Here is a 16,639-nt window from a genome sequence, read left to right as displayed (position 1 = left end):
GCTCGTGTCACATCAGGAGAGGCCCAGCAAAATACCCAAACGGGACAGACCAGAACAGCCCAGGGAAAGGGAACAAAGGCTCAAGTGTAAGAGAGGCTTTGCCTGGAGAAAGGTGCTTGGAGCCAAGAGGACAACAAAAGAGGAGAGAGCAGCCAAGAGAATGGGGGTTGCAGAGAAGTCAGCGATAAAGCAAATGCCACAACTAATGACAGGAAGCTGAAGAAGGACAGGGAAATGATGAAGGAGACTTAAAATACACAGTTACAGTTTGAGGGGGAAAAAAAAGAGGGTGAAAGAAAAAAAAATTCCCACATGAAGAAGCAAAATCCCTCAGAAGACACACTGATCCTATTATCACCAAGGTATCAGTTTGTTCGCATGAGACTGTATGTCTGCATACATTTTGCAAATTTAAACTGCCTGAAAGCCTATTATCACCAAGGTATCAGTTTGTTCGCGTGAGACTGTATGTCTACATATATTTTGCAATTTTTAAACTGCCTGAAAAAGTACTAAGCTAATAACAATTTATTTTGTTTTGTTTGAAGTGTTCATTATGAGGACCGATGTGAAATAAGATGCACAAGCTCTCTGGTTTTGGGTAACTCATCCAAAGCCTGCCAGACAAAGGTGACTGACGCCTGTTTCCAGCAGCAGATGTCCAGAGACATCAGCGGGGAACTGAACAGACTGTCCAACCTTAAACCTGCATTGGGAAAGCCATCAGAAATAGCACAGCGAATGGCAGTTTTAGCAGAGTTCAGGAAGTCAGTAAGAAGAGATTTTCAGCTATGATCCAATTACAAAAGCTGTCTGCATCACGGCAGGGCTGAGCCACCTGAGTAGCAGAGGGCAGCATGTAGGTATACTTGGGACGTGGCCCAGTCTGTGTGCCTGTCAGCTTTGGGCTCCAAGGAAGCCAACTGGGTCATTTTCCTCTGTAAAGGGCAAAATAACATTAGCTGGCAAACTTTTGCAACTCAGTTTTAAAACAGGAGCCACTTGGAATCACGGGCATGTTTGAAAAATCCGTCTCTACGCAAATGAAAATATGAGCATTTAAGATATATATCCTTGTCTCGTTCACTCTTTTTGACATGAAAATGAATTCCAAATGCCCGCTGATAGCTCTTGTATCACTCTTGCACGAGGCAGATTTGCAGTGCAAATACTTCAAGCACAAATACTCAGGGACATCTGAGATACCACAACCCCTTTAGGTAGTAACAGTCCACTTGGTGCTAACACTGAAGAAAAGGCTGAAGACAAAGACTACTGCCCCTCAATGAAGATGCCAGATACACAGGTTATATGTCAGCTCTCTAACAGCTATTATGGTCGTTCAAGTATATTAATAAACTTTTACAGTTAAAAGGAAAAGGACAGAAAATGTGAACCCATTTTCAGGAGTGCTGTGAGTGAACATTTACAGACTAAAATCCTTATGAAGGATTCGTCTGCAGGGAATATGCTAAATCAAGCCCTTTTGAACTTTTGATTAAATAATTGATGCATAATGCAGAATGTATAATATATGCGTCCTTTCCCCATAGTTGCCTGGAAACCCATATGGAACGGTACTAGCGGTTCCAGGAGCATTTAGTCTCCAAGTCGCTGGTAAAGACAAAGGAACAAAAAAGTTTTAAAAATCATTAACTCATCTTTCTTTCCATTATTCAAGTACTGCAGGATACCCAAATTAGTAACTTACACAATGGTATCATGACTCTTGTAATATAGAGTGCTTTTTCTTTTTCTTTTTATTCTTCAAGGTTTATCACTTGGAATCATGGGAATGACTGTAAGTCTCAGCTTTTGTTAAAATAGAAAACAAGAACACAACTAACATTTTCAGCCTTTACACTGTATTAATAATAATAATAATAATGATGATGATGATGATATCATAGAATATCCAAGATGGTCAACAGAGAAGAATAAAACCAAGAACTAAAAATGTGGGTTTTTTTTTTCCCAAATTATAGGATTATAAAGCAAATTTCATTAGAATACCAACCACTGAGGGTTTAAAAGAATATGAGAATGCCCTGATCACAAATTCAAGAGGCAGATTGTTTTCCCAGGAAATAATGTTTCAAATTGCAGCCAAGCAGACCTTTTGCACTTCTCAAGTAGGCAACACTGCTTGTCATTCAGTTTGATTGCTCAGTGACCCAGCCCAAATCTTGTGCTTTATTGCTTCCAAGATGAAATGAAAAACATGATAAAAACCAACAATGAGAACAGAGCACTAACCGTGGAAACCTACAGTGATAAAGGATTAAGTTATTTAATCTAAACAATTCTGTAATCATGATAATTTGGTGGTTCTGTTTCTGATGGTCAGCCTGAGAAAAGAAGGACGAGGGGCAAGCACAAAATTGCACAGGCTATACAGTCCTTGAGAAAGAAAAGGCAAGATATTGAGAATGAATGACTCCTGCCACAGCAGGGATCTTCATGGGCTTCTTGCACAATGAGGATACCATCATCAAGCATTTTTTCTGCACTCCATTTCATTTTAGAGAAAATAAATACTCGCTGAGTCAAAGAAAGAATGGCTTTATACTACGCTGGCAAGAGGTCTCATTTAAGTGAAGAGAAGCAGTTGTCAGTCCCTGAATCAATTAAAGTAAAAAGATGAAGAGTTGGTGGTTAAGCAACAACAGGACAGACTGTAACCCTTCCGAATATCCTCTAGCTTTGTTTTTAGGGAACTTCTTTTTTTTGGATAAGTAAGATCAGCATGTATTTTTTCATGCAGAAGAGAAAGCTGAACCTGGATCTCTTGCTGACTTCCTCAGCCACCGGATAACACAAAGGTCACAGCACCATCTCCAGTGCGGAATCAAGACTTTCATATCCTTTCCTTTTACTACAAGTACCAAATACAGTGACTTTTCATTTAGTGGTGAATGGCATCTTGAATGGGACGGAATAAAACGATATTTTATGTGTCAGCCCAGTACAGAATAAAACACAACCCAGATCCAAACCCTAGTCATTTTATTTAGGTTTAATCAAATAATTTTTAAAAAGCACTTGCCATCCTGATAGGGGCCAGTAGGTCACACAGGCTTATGTCATCATCTGATACCAAATTGTCAGTTTCTAGGACAAAACCAGTTTTAGCAGCTTGCTGTAGTGTTACCAGAGGTAACGGCCGGAAAAAAGCTTTAAGAAAGGCATCTAAAAATAGTGTGTTTAGAATAACTGTCATTCATTTTCAGTGGGAAATTATTAAGTTTCAGGAGGGTGAGAAATTATTCTAACTTAAACCAAATGTAAAAAGGCAGATCAGATCAGAGAGGCACCCAAGAGCATGTATGGAAATTAAGCTGACATGCCTACATGCCTCAGCTGGGACTACTTAAGCCCAGAGGACCTAGGAGGAAGAGCAGGGTGGAGGTGGAGGAGACTGCCCTGGACGTTCACAAGGTCTCCATCACAGTCATGGCAGCTGTGCTCCCTACGTGGAAACAGGTGTACCACAACTTGGATAAGATAAAACAATGCAAAAAAAAAAAAAAATTTAAAAAAAGAATCACTCAGGCAGAAGAATATTGAAGTGGAAAAAAAAAAAAAAAAAAAAAAAAAAAAAAAAAAAAAAAAGAATCACTCAGGCAAAAGAATATTGAAGGGAGAAACAAAGACACTGAAAGCCTAAGGTGCTGGGATTAAACTGCCAGAGAAACAAGCTCCCTTTTTGTCTGCATTAATTAAGCCCCATATTATGATCGCTGGCATGGCTTTTAGAGTCAAGCTTTCAACTGCCAATGATTTATTCCGATCTAGGGAAATCAGCAAAATCTGCTTTTTGCAGCCAGAGTCACAGAATAATCACAACACATTCAGGAAAGTTCATCAAGGACAGCAGTAGTTTTCCAGCTGTACAGTTCTGTATTAGTGAGTGATGTTTAATTGTATAATGGTTTTGATTACGGTATGTTGTTATGTTCTACTGCTGCTGCCACCGTAGCCCAGAGGGAATTTGCATGTGAACACAGTATCTCATCTCAGCTTGTTTTTCAGTATAAACAATTGGGTTTTACTAAATTCATCAAATCCCAAACATTAAAATAAACCAACTGCACAACGACCACTGGGGATAACTATGCATTGTGCTTTCTGGTGGTTCCTGGGTATTGTTGAATGCCGAGAGATGTGTGCAACTGCTGTCATCGGTCCTTCCTGCCTTGTTTTAGGAAAGCCTATTGCGCTTCTGTGTCTGAATGTTATACACAAACAGCTGTAAATCTGCCTTATCAGGATGGCATTTTCCTTGTAGGAAGAGGAGCCGAGTAAATCTGCCTTATCAGGATGGCATTTTCCTTGCAGGAAGGGGAGCTGAGCAGGAGTCTGTATGGTGAGAACGTACATGGGATGACCCAAAACCTGCTCTGAAGCACTGGAGGTAGGAGTGAAGGGCAACACCCTAATGTTTGACTTTGTCAGAGCAACACCGGTTCATGGGGTTTTCAAGTTCTGCAACTGCTGCCAACCTCATGGTGCCCACCTGTAGTTTTTCCATCCCCCTTCTCAATTTTTGCAGTGTGCAATATTTAGGCAGTATGGTGAGAACGTACATGGGATGACCCAAAACCTGCTCTGAAGCACTGGAGGTAGGAGTGAAGGGCAACACCCTAATGTTTGACTTTGTCAGAGCAACACCGGTTCATGGGGTTTTCAAGTTCTGCAACTGCTGCCAACCTCATGGTGCCCACCTGTAGTTTTTCCATCCCCCTCCTCGATTTTTGCAGTGTGCAATACTTACCCCCACCTTTAAAACACACTTAGAAAATTTAGATGATGAAGAAGTTAGCTATTCACATGGTGTACCTTTTGTACAGTCCAGACTGGAATAAACATGTGGCATGTTTGATCAAGTTTCTGCACCTGCTTCCTACCTCCTTTTATTAAATTTAACCTCAAATGGTTAGGGTGCTGCTATTTCTGAGACTGTATTCCACACCCTGATCCAGTAGAGCAGTCACAGTCGGCTTGCACACTCCTGCTTTACATTCTGAGATGTGAAGATGGCGTAACCACCAGCAGCGTTTTCTTCAGGGTCCATCTGCCCAAGACTTGTGGCATTCCTTTGGAATTATTCATGCACAACTTTTAAGATCTTCTCAAGAATTCTTTAATATTTCCTTGATTTTTTTTTACTTTTAAGATCTTCTCAAGAATTCTTTAATATTTCTTCGATTATTTTTTTTTACAGAAAAGGTATCTATATCTTGTGTTAGTATTTATGACTCAGAGAATACTATTGCTATTGCAACAGGTCTATTACTACAGGAGTTCTGCAAAGTAACCAGCAAATATCCTGCAATCATCTCCTCCTATACCCACCACATCCTCAGATGTACCTACATTACCCACAGAGCTTCTCTTTTCATTACTTCCAATTTTAGAAATTGCCAGCAGAAATACAGAAGAGTAAAATGAGTTTATATTCCTGCTGCACTAACAAAGCTTCCCAGTTTTTAGGATTCCTGCATGTAGAATTTCGTGCATCTCTTCCTTTTGGAATTTTTGTCCCATATTGCATCCCATGTTTGGGCACTTGGCAGATTCAGAGGTGTGCCAACAATAATTTAAAATGTTATTGTTATTTATTTGTAGCATTAACATAGGCCAAGGGGAATGCTTAAATTTGAAGGAATTTTTCTTAGAAAGATAACATTAGAGCTTTTAAAAAAATTTCTACTCATCCTTTTTTGAGTTCTTAAGAAGAATTTCTTGCTTCTGTGAAGAATGAGGCTGGGCTGTGGATGGCTATGTGACCGTGACTGGCTATGACTGATATTGATTTTTCTCACTTTGCTGATTTTATTCAAACCACCTTTTGGTTTAAATGCTCAGAGAGATTTTATAAAAGAAATACTTTTCACATGCGTAGTAATTTTCCTGAAGTTTTACGGAGTTAGCAGAAAGACATATATTTGCACTTTTGAAGACTGTTTGCTAAATATATTTAAAGTCCTTTTCCTCCTGTGAAAATGAAATAATTCCATGGAGCAATTAATTTGATCGATAGTGTTAGTACTCGAAGTGCAACATAGGTTGTGGTATTCTGATAACATAGCAGTAAACTGTGACCTCCTCCATAATCTTTGGCCAGATAGCTTAACCACTTTAAGCAGAAATGCTGCAAGAGAGAATGGCTCTAGGATGGTGAAGGGCCCTTTGCCCACCTCACACTGCCTGCTTCACCAGTAACACCCATCCGGCTGCCCCAGGTTTCAGTAAAACACTCTTTTGTACTTTTAGAGAAGAATTCACAAAGGGAGGCCAGGAGATGAACCTGTGTCTGTGTTGAAGACAGCAGAAACAAACAGTGCATTGTTTGTGACACCCGCAGCTGCCTCTTCAATGATATCCCCTGACCGTCTATGCTAATGGACACCTTCGGGTGAAAAAGATGGTGTTAATAAAACCTCTGCTCTGCTTTCCTTGGAACAGCCACTTCTGGCACTCACAGCAGCTCCCTGCTTCCATCCTCACACACCTTCAGCCTGCAGCCAAGAGCAGCTCCCTGCAATTTATTAAATTAGCTCTTTAAAAGAACCCCTTAAACACACTCTTTCCAAGCAATTTTTCCTGGTAAGCCTGGGCCGGTGTGCCAGGGCAGGGCAGGAGAGCACAGCCAAAAGAAGACAAGGATGGCTTGAGTGACAGCAGGTGCTATGTGCTGGGAGTGGAGCAGAACTGCCTTTGAGCTTTTTCTCTTTATGTTCTCCCCTAAATGAAACAGCTCAGTTGCAGCAGAAAGGGTTTTTTTTCCTCATGTCCTTTTTTTTTTCTTCCTGAACTTACTATTAGGTGGTGCATAATTTTTTTTTTTCTGTAGAAAAAAAAAATAATAAAAAGAGTAGCTGACATGAGCGAGAGATCTGATATTAACCGTTTCAGGGTAGTGCTCTGTTCAGTGGCTCAATGTTTAGAAGCTCTGCCTTGGAAACCAATTGCTTGAAATCACATCAGCTGAATGAGTGACTTCCCGCTAATGAGAGAAAGCCATCTGGGAGAGCAGCAGTCTAACAGAAATGATCAGAAGAAAGCTGTACTTGACAGTGAAAGGACACATGCCATTCAGCCCATTCCAGAGCAACACACAGAATTCCTTAAGCTGCACAGAACCTAATTCTTAGGAAAACATTTTTCTTCAAGTCTCACCCCCCTCCTCTTCTTTTTTTTTTTCAGAAGAGGTTGATACAGTAGAGGTATTGATATAAAACCAGCAAATCACTTCTAGATTATCAACAGCAACCAGAAGGCAAGTGTTGTCCATGAGCCTCTTGGCACAAGCGGGCAAACTGAAGGGCACGTGTATCTGTTCTTTACAAAGAGAAGCAATTGTTCCACAACAGCAGATCACAGTTGACAAATAAGAGGAACAAAGTTAAGATGAACAACCAATGTTTTTAGCCAGTCACCCACTCCCAACAGTGAGGCCACTGCACACTTAGGTTTCTTCATTTGCTTTGTATACAGTTATCAAAGCAATTAGTGTTACGACTTTGCTATCACTGTCAACTTAATTGGATACTTTTGTCACCTCAGCCTATTATATTCTGTAACCATGACGATAGAGTGAAAAAGTCATCCTCTTAAACATAAAATTTAAAAAATTAAAATAAACAACCGAATACAACATAATAGTGTCTTTCAACGCATTACCTCCTGAATGGGAGAAGCCAGCTGCTGGGCAGGTACTAAACCCCTCCTGGGTTTTGAGTCTGGCAGCCTGCTTATAACGTGATACTAATCCTTCAATTCATACTTTGGCTAAACACGTATTAAAAACACGAGCAACGCGCTGCAGAAGCGACTGAACGACAAGTTCCGTAGCATTTTTCTTAGAAAGATAACATTAGAGCTTTTAAAAAAATTTCTACTCATCCTTTTTTGAGTTCTTAAGAAGAATTTCTTGCTTCTGTGAAGAATGAGGCTGGGCTGTGGATGGCTATGTGACCGTGACTGGCTATGACTGATATTGATTTTTCTCACTTTGCTGATTTTATTCAAACCACCTTTTGGTTTAAATGCTCAGAGAGATTTTATAAAAGAAATACTTTTCACATGCGTAGTAATTTTCCTGAAGTTTTACGGAGTTAGCAGAAAGACATATATTTGCACTTTTGAAGACTGTTTGCTAAATATATTTAAAGTCCTTTTCCTCCTGTGAAAATGAAATAATTCCATGGAGCAATTAATTTGATCGATAGTGTTAGTACTCGAAGTGCAACATAGGTTGTGGTATTCTGATAACATAGCAGTAAACTGTGACCTCCTCCATAATCTTTGGCCAGATAGCTTAACCACTTTAAGCAGAAATGCTGCAAGAGAGAATGGCTCTAGGATGGTGAAGGGCCCTTTGCCCACCTCACACTGCCTGCTTCACCAGTAACACCCATCCGGCTGCCCCAGGTTTCAGTAAAACACTCTTTTGTACTTTTAGAGAAGAATTCACAAAGGGAGGCCAGGAGATGAACCTGTGTCTGTGTTGAAGACAGCAGAAACAAACAGTGCATTGTTTGTGACACCCGCAGCTGCCTCTTCAATGATATCCCCTGACCGTCTATGCTAATGGACACCTTCGGGTGAAAAAGATGGTGTTAATAAAACCTCTGCTCTGCTTTCCTTGGAACAGCCACTTCTGGCACTCACAGCAGCTCCCTGCTTCCATCCTCACACACCTTCAGCCTGCAGCCAAGAGCAGCTCCCTGCAATTTATTAAATTAGCTCTTTAAAAGAACCCCTTAAACACACTCTTTCCAAGCAATTTTTCCTGGTAAGCCTGGGCCGGTGTGCCAGGGCAGGGCAGGAGAGCACAGCCAAAAGAAGACAAGGATGGCTTGAGTGACAGCAGGTGCTATGTGCTGGGAGTGGAGCAGAACTGCCTTTGAGCTTTTTCTCTTTATGTTCTCCCCTAAATGAAACAGCTCAGTTGCAGCAGAAAGGGTTTTTTTTCCTCATGTCCTTTTTTTTTTCTTCCTGAACTTACTATTAGGTGGTGCATAATTTTTTTTTTTCTGTAGAAAAAAAAAATAATAAAAAGAGTAGCTGACATGAGCGAGAGATCTGATATTAACCGTTTCAGGGTAGTGCTCTGTTCAGTGGCTCAATGTTTAGAAGCTCTGCCTTGGAAACCAATTGCTTGAAATCACATCAGCTGAATGAGTGACTTCCCGCTAATGAGAGAAAGCCATCTGGGAGAGCAGCAGTCTAACAGAAATGATCAGAAGAAAGCTGTACTTGACAGTGAAAGGACACATGCCATTCAGCCCATTCCAGAGCAACACACAGAATTCCTTAAGCTGCACAGAACCTAATTCTTAGGAAAACATTTTTCTTCAAGTCTCACCCCCCTCCTCTTCTTTTTTTTTTTCAGAAGAGGTTGATACAGTAGAGGTATTGATATAAAACCAGCAAATCACTTCTAGATTATCAACAGCAACCAGAAGGCAAGTGTTGTCCATGAGCCTCTTGGCACAAGCGGGCAAACTGAAGGGCACGTGTATCTGTTCTTTACAAAGAGAAGCAATTGTTCCACAACAGCAGATCACAGTTGACAAATAAGAGGAACAAAGTTAAGATGAACAACCAATGTTTTTAGCCAGTCACCCACTCCCAACAGTGAGGCCACTGCACACTTAGGTTTCTTCATTTGCTTTGTATACAGTTATCAAAGCAATTAGTGTTACGACTTTGCTATCACTGTCAACTTAATTGGATACTTTTGTCACCTCAGCCTATTATATTCTGTAACCATGACGATAGAGTGAAAAAGTCATCCTCTTAAACATAAAATTTAAAAAATTAAAATAAACAACCGAATACAACATAATAGTGTCTTTCAACGCATTACCTCCTGAATGGGAGAAGCCAGCTGCTGGGCAGGTACTAAACCCCTCCTGGGTTTTGAGTCTGGCAGCCTGCTTATAACGTGATACTAATCCTTCAATTCATACTTCAGCTAAACACATATTAAAAACACGAGCAACGTGCTGCAGAAGCAACCGAATGACAAGCTCCGTAGCTAATAACCCAATAAATACTCTCCAAAGTCTTTTTCTGCCACAACTTGGCCTCTCCGGTACGTCTGGTCAGCATAAGCTAAACATTTCTGTAACGCAGATAGATGTAGCCTGAGAACTGGGAACTCTTTCCTGGGCGGTTAATCTCTATCTGCAGTGAGCATTTCTTAACATACTTACCACTGTGCATAGCACAAGCGTAGCCAGGCTGTCATTCCAGTTTAGATATGAAGACTGAAAAAACTTGTTTTCTCTGCATTAGTCCTCTCCCTACTGCTACTGCCGACAAGAGTTCCCCTGGTTAGGATTTTTTCTTTTTAGTTGGTGTAGAAAGGTGTGGTAAAAGGCATAAACCAAAACGTAGCATTCTAAGTATTTGCACCCTATTTTGGATGGAGAAGAAAGGATACGCTCCAGTACAGATTTTTATACGTATTTCCCCTTCAAAGTTCACAGCACATGGCTATGCTAATAGAAACTTCAGCCATAAAGGAAGAAACACTGAATCTCGGAAGAAATCTTAAAAAAGTCACTAATCAAGTGGGAAACTTCTCAAGAACGAAGCCTGGATGGAGGAAGAAAGACACGCAGAGATTACAAGCAGGTTCACCCTCTTTGAAGAGATGTCTCTACCTGGTCTTCTGGAACAAGGGGGACTGACCGACATTGAACACACTTTGCTACACCCCAAATAGATGAGGACTGGAACCACCGTTTCTTCTCCATGGAGTTGCTATAAAAGCATTTGATTTGCAGGATCTTGCATGTTGTTTTACAAGAAAACTGGAGAACGTAGTTAACTTATTTATTAAATAACGCTGTGGCCTGCATCATGACCCACCCTTCTATGACTGAATCAACAGCATGTTTGAGTTTCTTATATAAACAGGTTAATATTTAAAATCTGCCCAGGCACTCTGATTGGTGTCCTTTGCAACGCTGAATCAAACAGTCCCCGTTTGTGGCTGATCTGAAGGACTGATCTGGGGAGGGCAGGGGAAAGCTCGTAACCGTGGGATGCCAAAGAAGTGCTGACATACTTACAGTTGCATTTCTTCTGAACAAATCTAAGCTTGCATGCTGTTCGGTAGGTGGACAAACGAATGCGATCCAGATCTTGAGCCCCTAGTGGAAGAGAACAGTGACATTTGTATGGAACATGACCTGTGTGTATCCTTGCTAGCAAGGAAGCCGGAGAACAAAGAGGACACGTGAGCTGCACTCTCTTTAATAATTTTCAAGGCTACCTCCTTTGCAGGGAGAGTAGAGAGGGGTGAGGAGAAAGAAGGGGAATGGCAGGAGCTGCAGTGTTAAAAGGCTTTTATGAAGGGAGGGAAGGAATAGTCAGCCCACTGTGTCTGTCACTTTGAGGAACGATCTGGTCAAGCTGCAGGCTAAAAGACACACAGGCCAGGCTCCAACAGCAGGGAAAACCTCCGTCTAATTTTAATATTTAACAACAAAGCTCATAACAAATATCTTTGGCTGACAGGCCAGATTAGCACAAGGTACTGCCAGCAAACCGAATCAGAAACAATACCATGCTGTAGTGAAAGACTGACAGCAGTCTGTGGAGGGGAGCAAAACTAATGCAGGGGCTGAGAGGCCTTTCTCCATCTTGTGGAGATATGTCCTCTGCAACAGAGAACTCAAAGGGTCAGCTCTCTGCTTCAGCTTCACCCATAGCTTGGCTCTGGCTGCTCCAACTTAAAAGATCCGGCAACATTTCCAAAGCAGCTGCCCAGGAGATGGGTGCAAACTGACTGGTAGCTACTTCATGTACAAGCACAGCAGAGAGGGACCAGGATGGGGACAGAAGCTGGCACGGTACCTTTAGGCCTCCTGCTGCTGTGTACCACTCCTGACATTTCCCCAAAACCTCAACAAGTAGATGAGGAGATTGTGATTTCTGTCCTTGTTCTTGGCTGGTATGTCTGCTTTTACACTTGCCCCCCGAATGCTTTCTTTAACATTCACCTTGATGTTATTGGATTGGCTGCTCACTTGTACACATGGCCATGTCAGCATCATTCACCCGCTTTCTTAAACAATCTGCCATCCTTGAGACCCAAGTTTTTAAAATGTGCTCTAACCTGCGAGATGAAAATGAGGATGATACTCTTCCCACTCCCCAAACTCTGCTCTTTTCCTACCGGATTCTCCTGCACCATCTTCTCAGGGTTCCCAGCTACTCCCTGGTGCCAGTTGGCTGTCTTAACACCATCTGCTCCTGGGAGAAGCTGCCCTTAACTACTTAACATCACGTATGGAAAGTTGGTTTTTTTTGTCATCATACACTTTATTGTTAAATTACAGAGGTTTTTCTCTTCTCCATTAGTATCTCACTGATAGGTTTTGGAAAAATCCTTTACTGGTAAAGGAGAGGATAATGCTTGTAATGCTAAGTCTTTCCTTTTTTAATAGGACCAATGAGTAAAATGAATTTAACTTTTTCCCTCTTTTCTGATATTATTTTGAGAGTAGGTGTTTTTGCTGATAAATCCCTGGAACAGACAATTTAATTTTATCATGATTCACATTCTGCTGCGGTCAGAGATCTATTTGTCAAACTACTTCTGCAGAAAGGTGTCCTGAAAAACAACACCAAAGATGTGCGGGACCGAGCATGGCAAACAAGACTGTGGATTTGTAACTTGCCCACAGGATTGCCAGTGGCCTCTCCTTCCTTGTGCCCGCTGGCAGCGTTTCGCTCTGTTTCCCTTGAAAATGCTCATCTCACGTAACACGGTGTGCAGTTTGCAAAATAATAAAGGGATACATTGCAAGCTTTGCCTGATTTTTTTCTTGCTGGATAACACGTGCTGGAAGCACAACAGCAATGTACGTTTTGAACTCTCTTCATCAGTCTGGATATACCTGAGCATATGAGATGAGACAAACGGTCTGAAGTTGCAGCAGGGAAGGTTTAGATTAGATATTAGGAAGAATTACTTTTCTGAGAGAGTGGTCAGGCACTGGAACAGCCTGCCCAGGGAGGTGGTGGAGTCACCATTTCTGGAGGTATTTAAGAAACGTGTAGCCATGGCACTTCAGTGCCCGAGATTGTTGGTTTGTGTCTGTTTGTGGTTTTTGGTGGTGGTTCCTTTTTTTTTTTTTTTTGTGGTTGGACTCAATGATCCTAAAGGTCCCTTCCAACCATGAAGATTCTGTAGCTGAGTGATTTGCCTTCAGTTGTGCATTTTGAGATATAAGACACAATTTAAGCTTTAACCCCAGGACTCCACAGAAAATGATACTCATTATGATACTAATTCACAAAGGTTTGTGATTTCGAACTAGAAAGATGCTTCTTCTGAAAGAAAGGAAACAAAAAATTCAAACTAAACTTCTTTAAATACAGGGAAAATCACATACTGGCCCATATCTAAAGGCAGGTTGTGGAGTTTCACTTTTCACCAGAAGCTTATGTTTGTTACAGTGTTAAGAACCTTCATATGGCCCACAAGACGTACAGCGTGTGGAGCAGTTTTTTTATTAAAGATGGACTGTGTGGGCTTGCACACAGCTGAGGGCACCTGAATGCAAGGACAGGAGGATAAGCTTCTGTTTCAGTGAAGCACACCCTTTATACAGGAATCCCAGGGACTGTCAAAATGCAAGATTGAGCAATTTATATCAATCTGGACATTTCTTTATCTAAAGCATTTAGTTTGTCACAAAAGTGTAGTATTTTCCCCTGTTTTTACCTAGTTGTAACCCAGCTACCTCTGTGTGCGTGTAGAAGGAGGAGGAAGGGAAGCAGGCAAATAGAAAAAAGAAGAACGTGTGAGATAAACCAGACAGAAGTAAATATATCAAAATACTAAAATGTGAAAGAAAAATAACTAGACAATAACTATTTGTGTACATTATGGGAAAATAATCCCTGCTCTGTCTCAACTGCTGACTGTAAATTTTCCCAAAACCCCCTTAACTCCTCCACAACAACCCAACAGCAAAACAGCCTTCAAAACTGTGGGAACAAACTACAAATCCTCACTGTGAAGTCTTAACGCAATTATCTTCCATTTTAGGAATATCTCACATGAAGTGAAGTTAATGGAAGCTGTGCTATTGACTTTAGCTGATATAGGCTCAAGTCCTCTCTACAATTCTAATTAAAAGTATAGTATGTTCTGATAATGGGCAAGTGCATCATGCTTTTTTCTTATTGATTTTTTTTTTTCTTCTGGCCAAAGAAGAACCGTTTTTTTTTTTTTTTTCTTCTGGCCAAAGAAGAATCCCTCCCTCCACTGGTCCAGGATGCTGTACCCAAGCAACAAGAGAAGCATCCATCTGAGTTACACAGAGCTAGTGGACACAGTGAAATGGGCCAAGACCATTCTCAGCAGGCCATCTGAATCCCTCTGAGCGAGCAGTCCTTAGTTTGGAGAGCTCAGGAGCACAGATGTAGGGCACTCAGTTGCCCCTGGTCTCACCCCTGAAGAACAGTCCCGAGCACATTTAACTCACCAGCAGAGACCTGGCCTTTCAGTGTGCACAGCTGCTCAGGTCCCAGTAATGCTCATCTTTGTTTCCCCCAGAAGATGGGGGAGATGTTCTGTCATTTTTTACCATGTTGCCGGGAACAAATAATAGGAAGCTTAGTAATTACAGACAGAACTTAGGTAAATGTAGCAACTGGCTAACAGTCTCAAACTTCACATGTAATAGAATGTCCTTGAGAAACAGTGGATTGTTTGCAAGAGAAGAGATGAGTGTCAAGAGAATAGCAGAAACATTGTTAGTATAATACATCCCCGACATACTGCAGGGAACACAAAACTTCACTAGAAACTATAAAAAATATGCTGGAGTGGGGTGGGTAGTACATGAATCCCTGTACTGTCTGGCTGGGATGGAGTTAACTTTCTTTATAGCAGCCTGCATGGTGCTGTGGTTTAGATGTGTGGCTAAAAATGTGTTGATAACACAGGGATGTTTTAGCTATTGCTGAATAGTGCCTGCACAGCATCCAGGCCTTTCTGCTTCCAGCTCTGTCCCCTCCCAGAGTCGGACGGGGTGGGCAAGAGACTGAGCGGGGACACAGCCAGGAGAGATGACCCCACCTGGCCAAAAGGACAGTCCATACCATATAACACCACGCTCAGAAATAAAACAGGGGTAGGGAAAGAAGGGGTTGGGGAGTTTTGTCTTCCAGAGGGCACATTGCTCAGGGACTGGCTGGGGATGGGTCTGCTTTAGGGAGGTGGTGAGTGACCACCTTTACATTTATTGGTTTCCTGTTGTCATTTTTTCTTTCTTTCTATCAATTAATCAACTGCCTTCTCTTAAGCCATGAGTTTTCTTGCTTTTTCTCTCCCTATGTTCTCTCCCATCCCACTGGGGACTGTTTGGGGATTAAGCAGGTGGTTGTGTGGCTGCTTAGCACCTGGCTGGGGTCAGCCCACTACACATCCCCCCTAAAAGATGTAGGCTTTGGACACCTTTATTCCTCTTCATTGCAGCATCTCTGTCTCAAGATGTAACATCTTGATTAAAATAATACAATCAAAAATCTGATGTGGAAAATCCCTCTCTCCTGCTATTTGGTCAAATCAGCCCATTTTCCTGTTTCACGTCATTAAATCATTAGTGAAATGGAGATATAGGTTACTTGAGGTGGGAAGCTTGCATAAATTTTAATGACATTGCATTGCAACTGGCTGCATCTATCACAGTGAAACATTTCTAGGAAGTACTTACGCATTTCTGCAAACAGCTGCCTTCTTTCTGCCATGGTATTTCCTCTTTTCCCACAATCTTCAATCATTCTGGAAGACAAAATCATGTGAAAACACTGAGTATTATTCGCAGACTGAACACACGTACATAAGCATCCATAATCGATCCCAGAGAACCTCTGAGGTTGACTGGTGCTCCACGTGTACCCAGCACCTTTTGCCACCCTCTCTGTGGCACGGTTTGTGGAGAAGCTGGTCCCCAAATTGTCCTCCATTCCCGAGAGTCTGCTCTCAAGCATTTGTTTTCCCCCCTCTCTCTCCCAAAGGCAATGTTCAGTTTTTCTGCTTGATGTAACTAACTGACTTACATAACACAAGCTCTGAAATTCATTTTAGGTTTTCTTAAATAAGGAATCTTCAGTTTAAATTATGTAAGAGAAAAGAAATCATAAAAGATTTGGATATTATTTTATAGTTTAGAAAATGCCTTTCTAGCCAATTCTGGGTTGAGGAGACAAAAAAAATAACACAACAGCAACTAAATCTCTACTCCACAACATAATACCCTCTATTTACTCAAGGAAACACACTCCAAGTATTCATTCAAATTCAAGACAGTATGTCTCTGATTAAATGAGTTCCAGTAAAAGGCTCAGAAGTAAGAACGTATTTTCCTTCAGTTTTCAGGTATAAAAATCTTCAGAATATTTCGAAGAGCACTGCTGCTGGATAAAGCACAGAGAAAAGAGACAGCTTCCCTCACAGCCAGCATTCAAACCATAAAAGACTAAAGCCTACAGAGTACAGATAAACATCTTTTACAGCACTCCAAAAATGAAACCCGTGTCAGCATCACTACTTCCTATTGGTAATCACTCTAGCAAACCCATATCCTTTCCTCCCTGCCAA

General features: G+C 41.3%; 1 protein-coding gene across 26 annotated transcripts in view; it reads right to left on the bottom strand.

Annotated features, from left to right (window-relative positions):
- Positions 1–16,639, bottom strand: part of DTNA (dystrobrevin alpha) — a 190,657-nt gene that overhangs the window by 87,690 nt on the left and 86,328 nt on the right. For 25 of the 26 annotated variants that reach the window (XM_014936932.1, XM_014936941.1, XM_014936934.1 and 22 more), the window contains 2 exons: positions 15,753–15,820; positions 11,091–11,171 (listed from right to left, as the gene is read on the bottom strand). In XM_014936932.1, the coding sequence (XP_014792418.1) occupies positions 11,091–11,171; positions 15,753–15,820 (149 nt within the window). Of the gene's footprint in view, positions 1–11,090; positions 11,172–15,752; positions 15,838–16,639 lie in introns of those variants that run through there. The other variant, XM_014936940.1, reaches the window with a different exon arrangement.

Source organism: Calidris pugnax, unplaced genomic scaffold (genome assembly GCF_001431845.1).
Source record: "Calidris pugnax isolate Ruff unplaced genomic scaffold, ASM143184v1 scaffold51, whole genome shotgun sequence".
NCBI lineage: Eukaryota > Metazoa > Chordata > Aves > Charadriiformes > Scolopacidae > Calidris > Calidris pugnax.
This window is presented reverse-complemented; position numbering and strand designations above follow the sequence as displayed.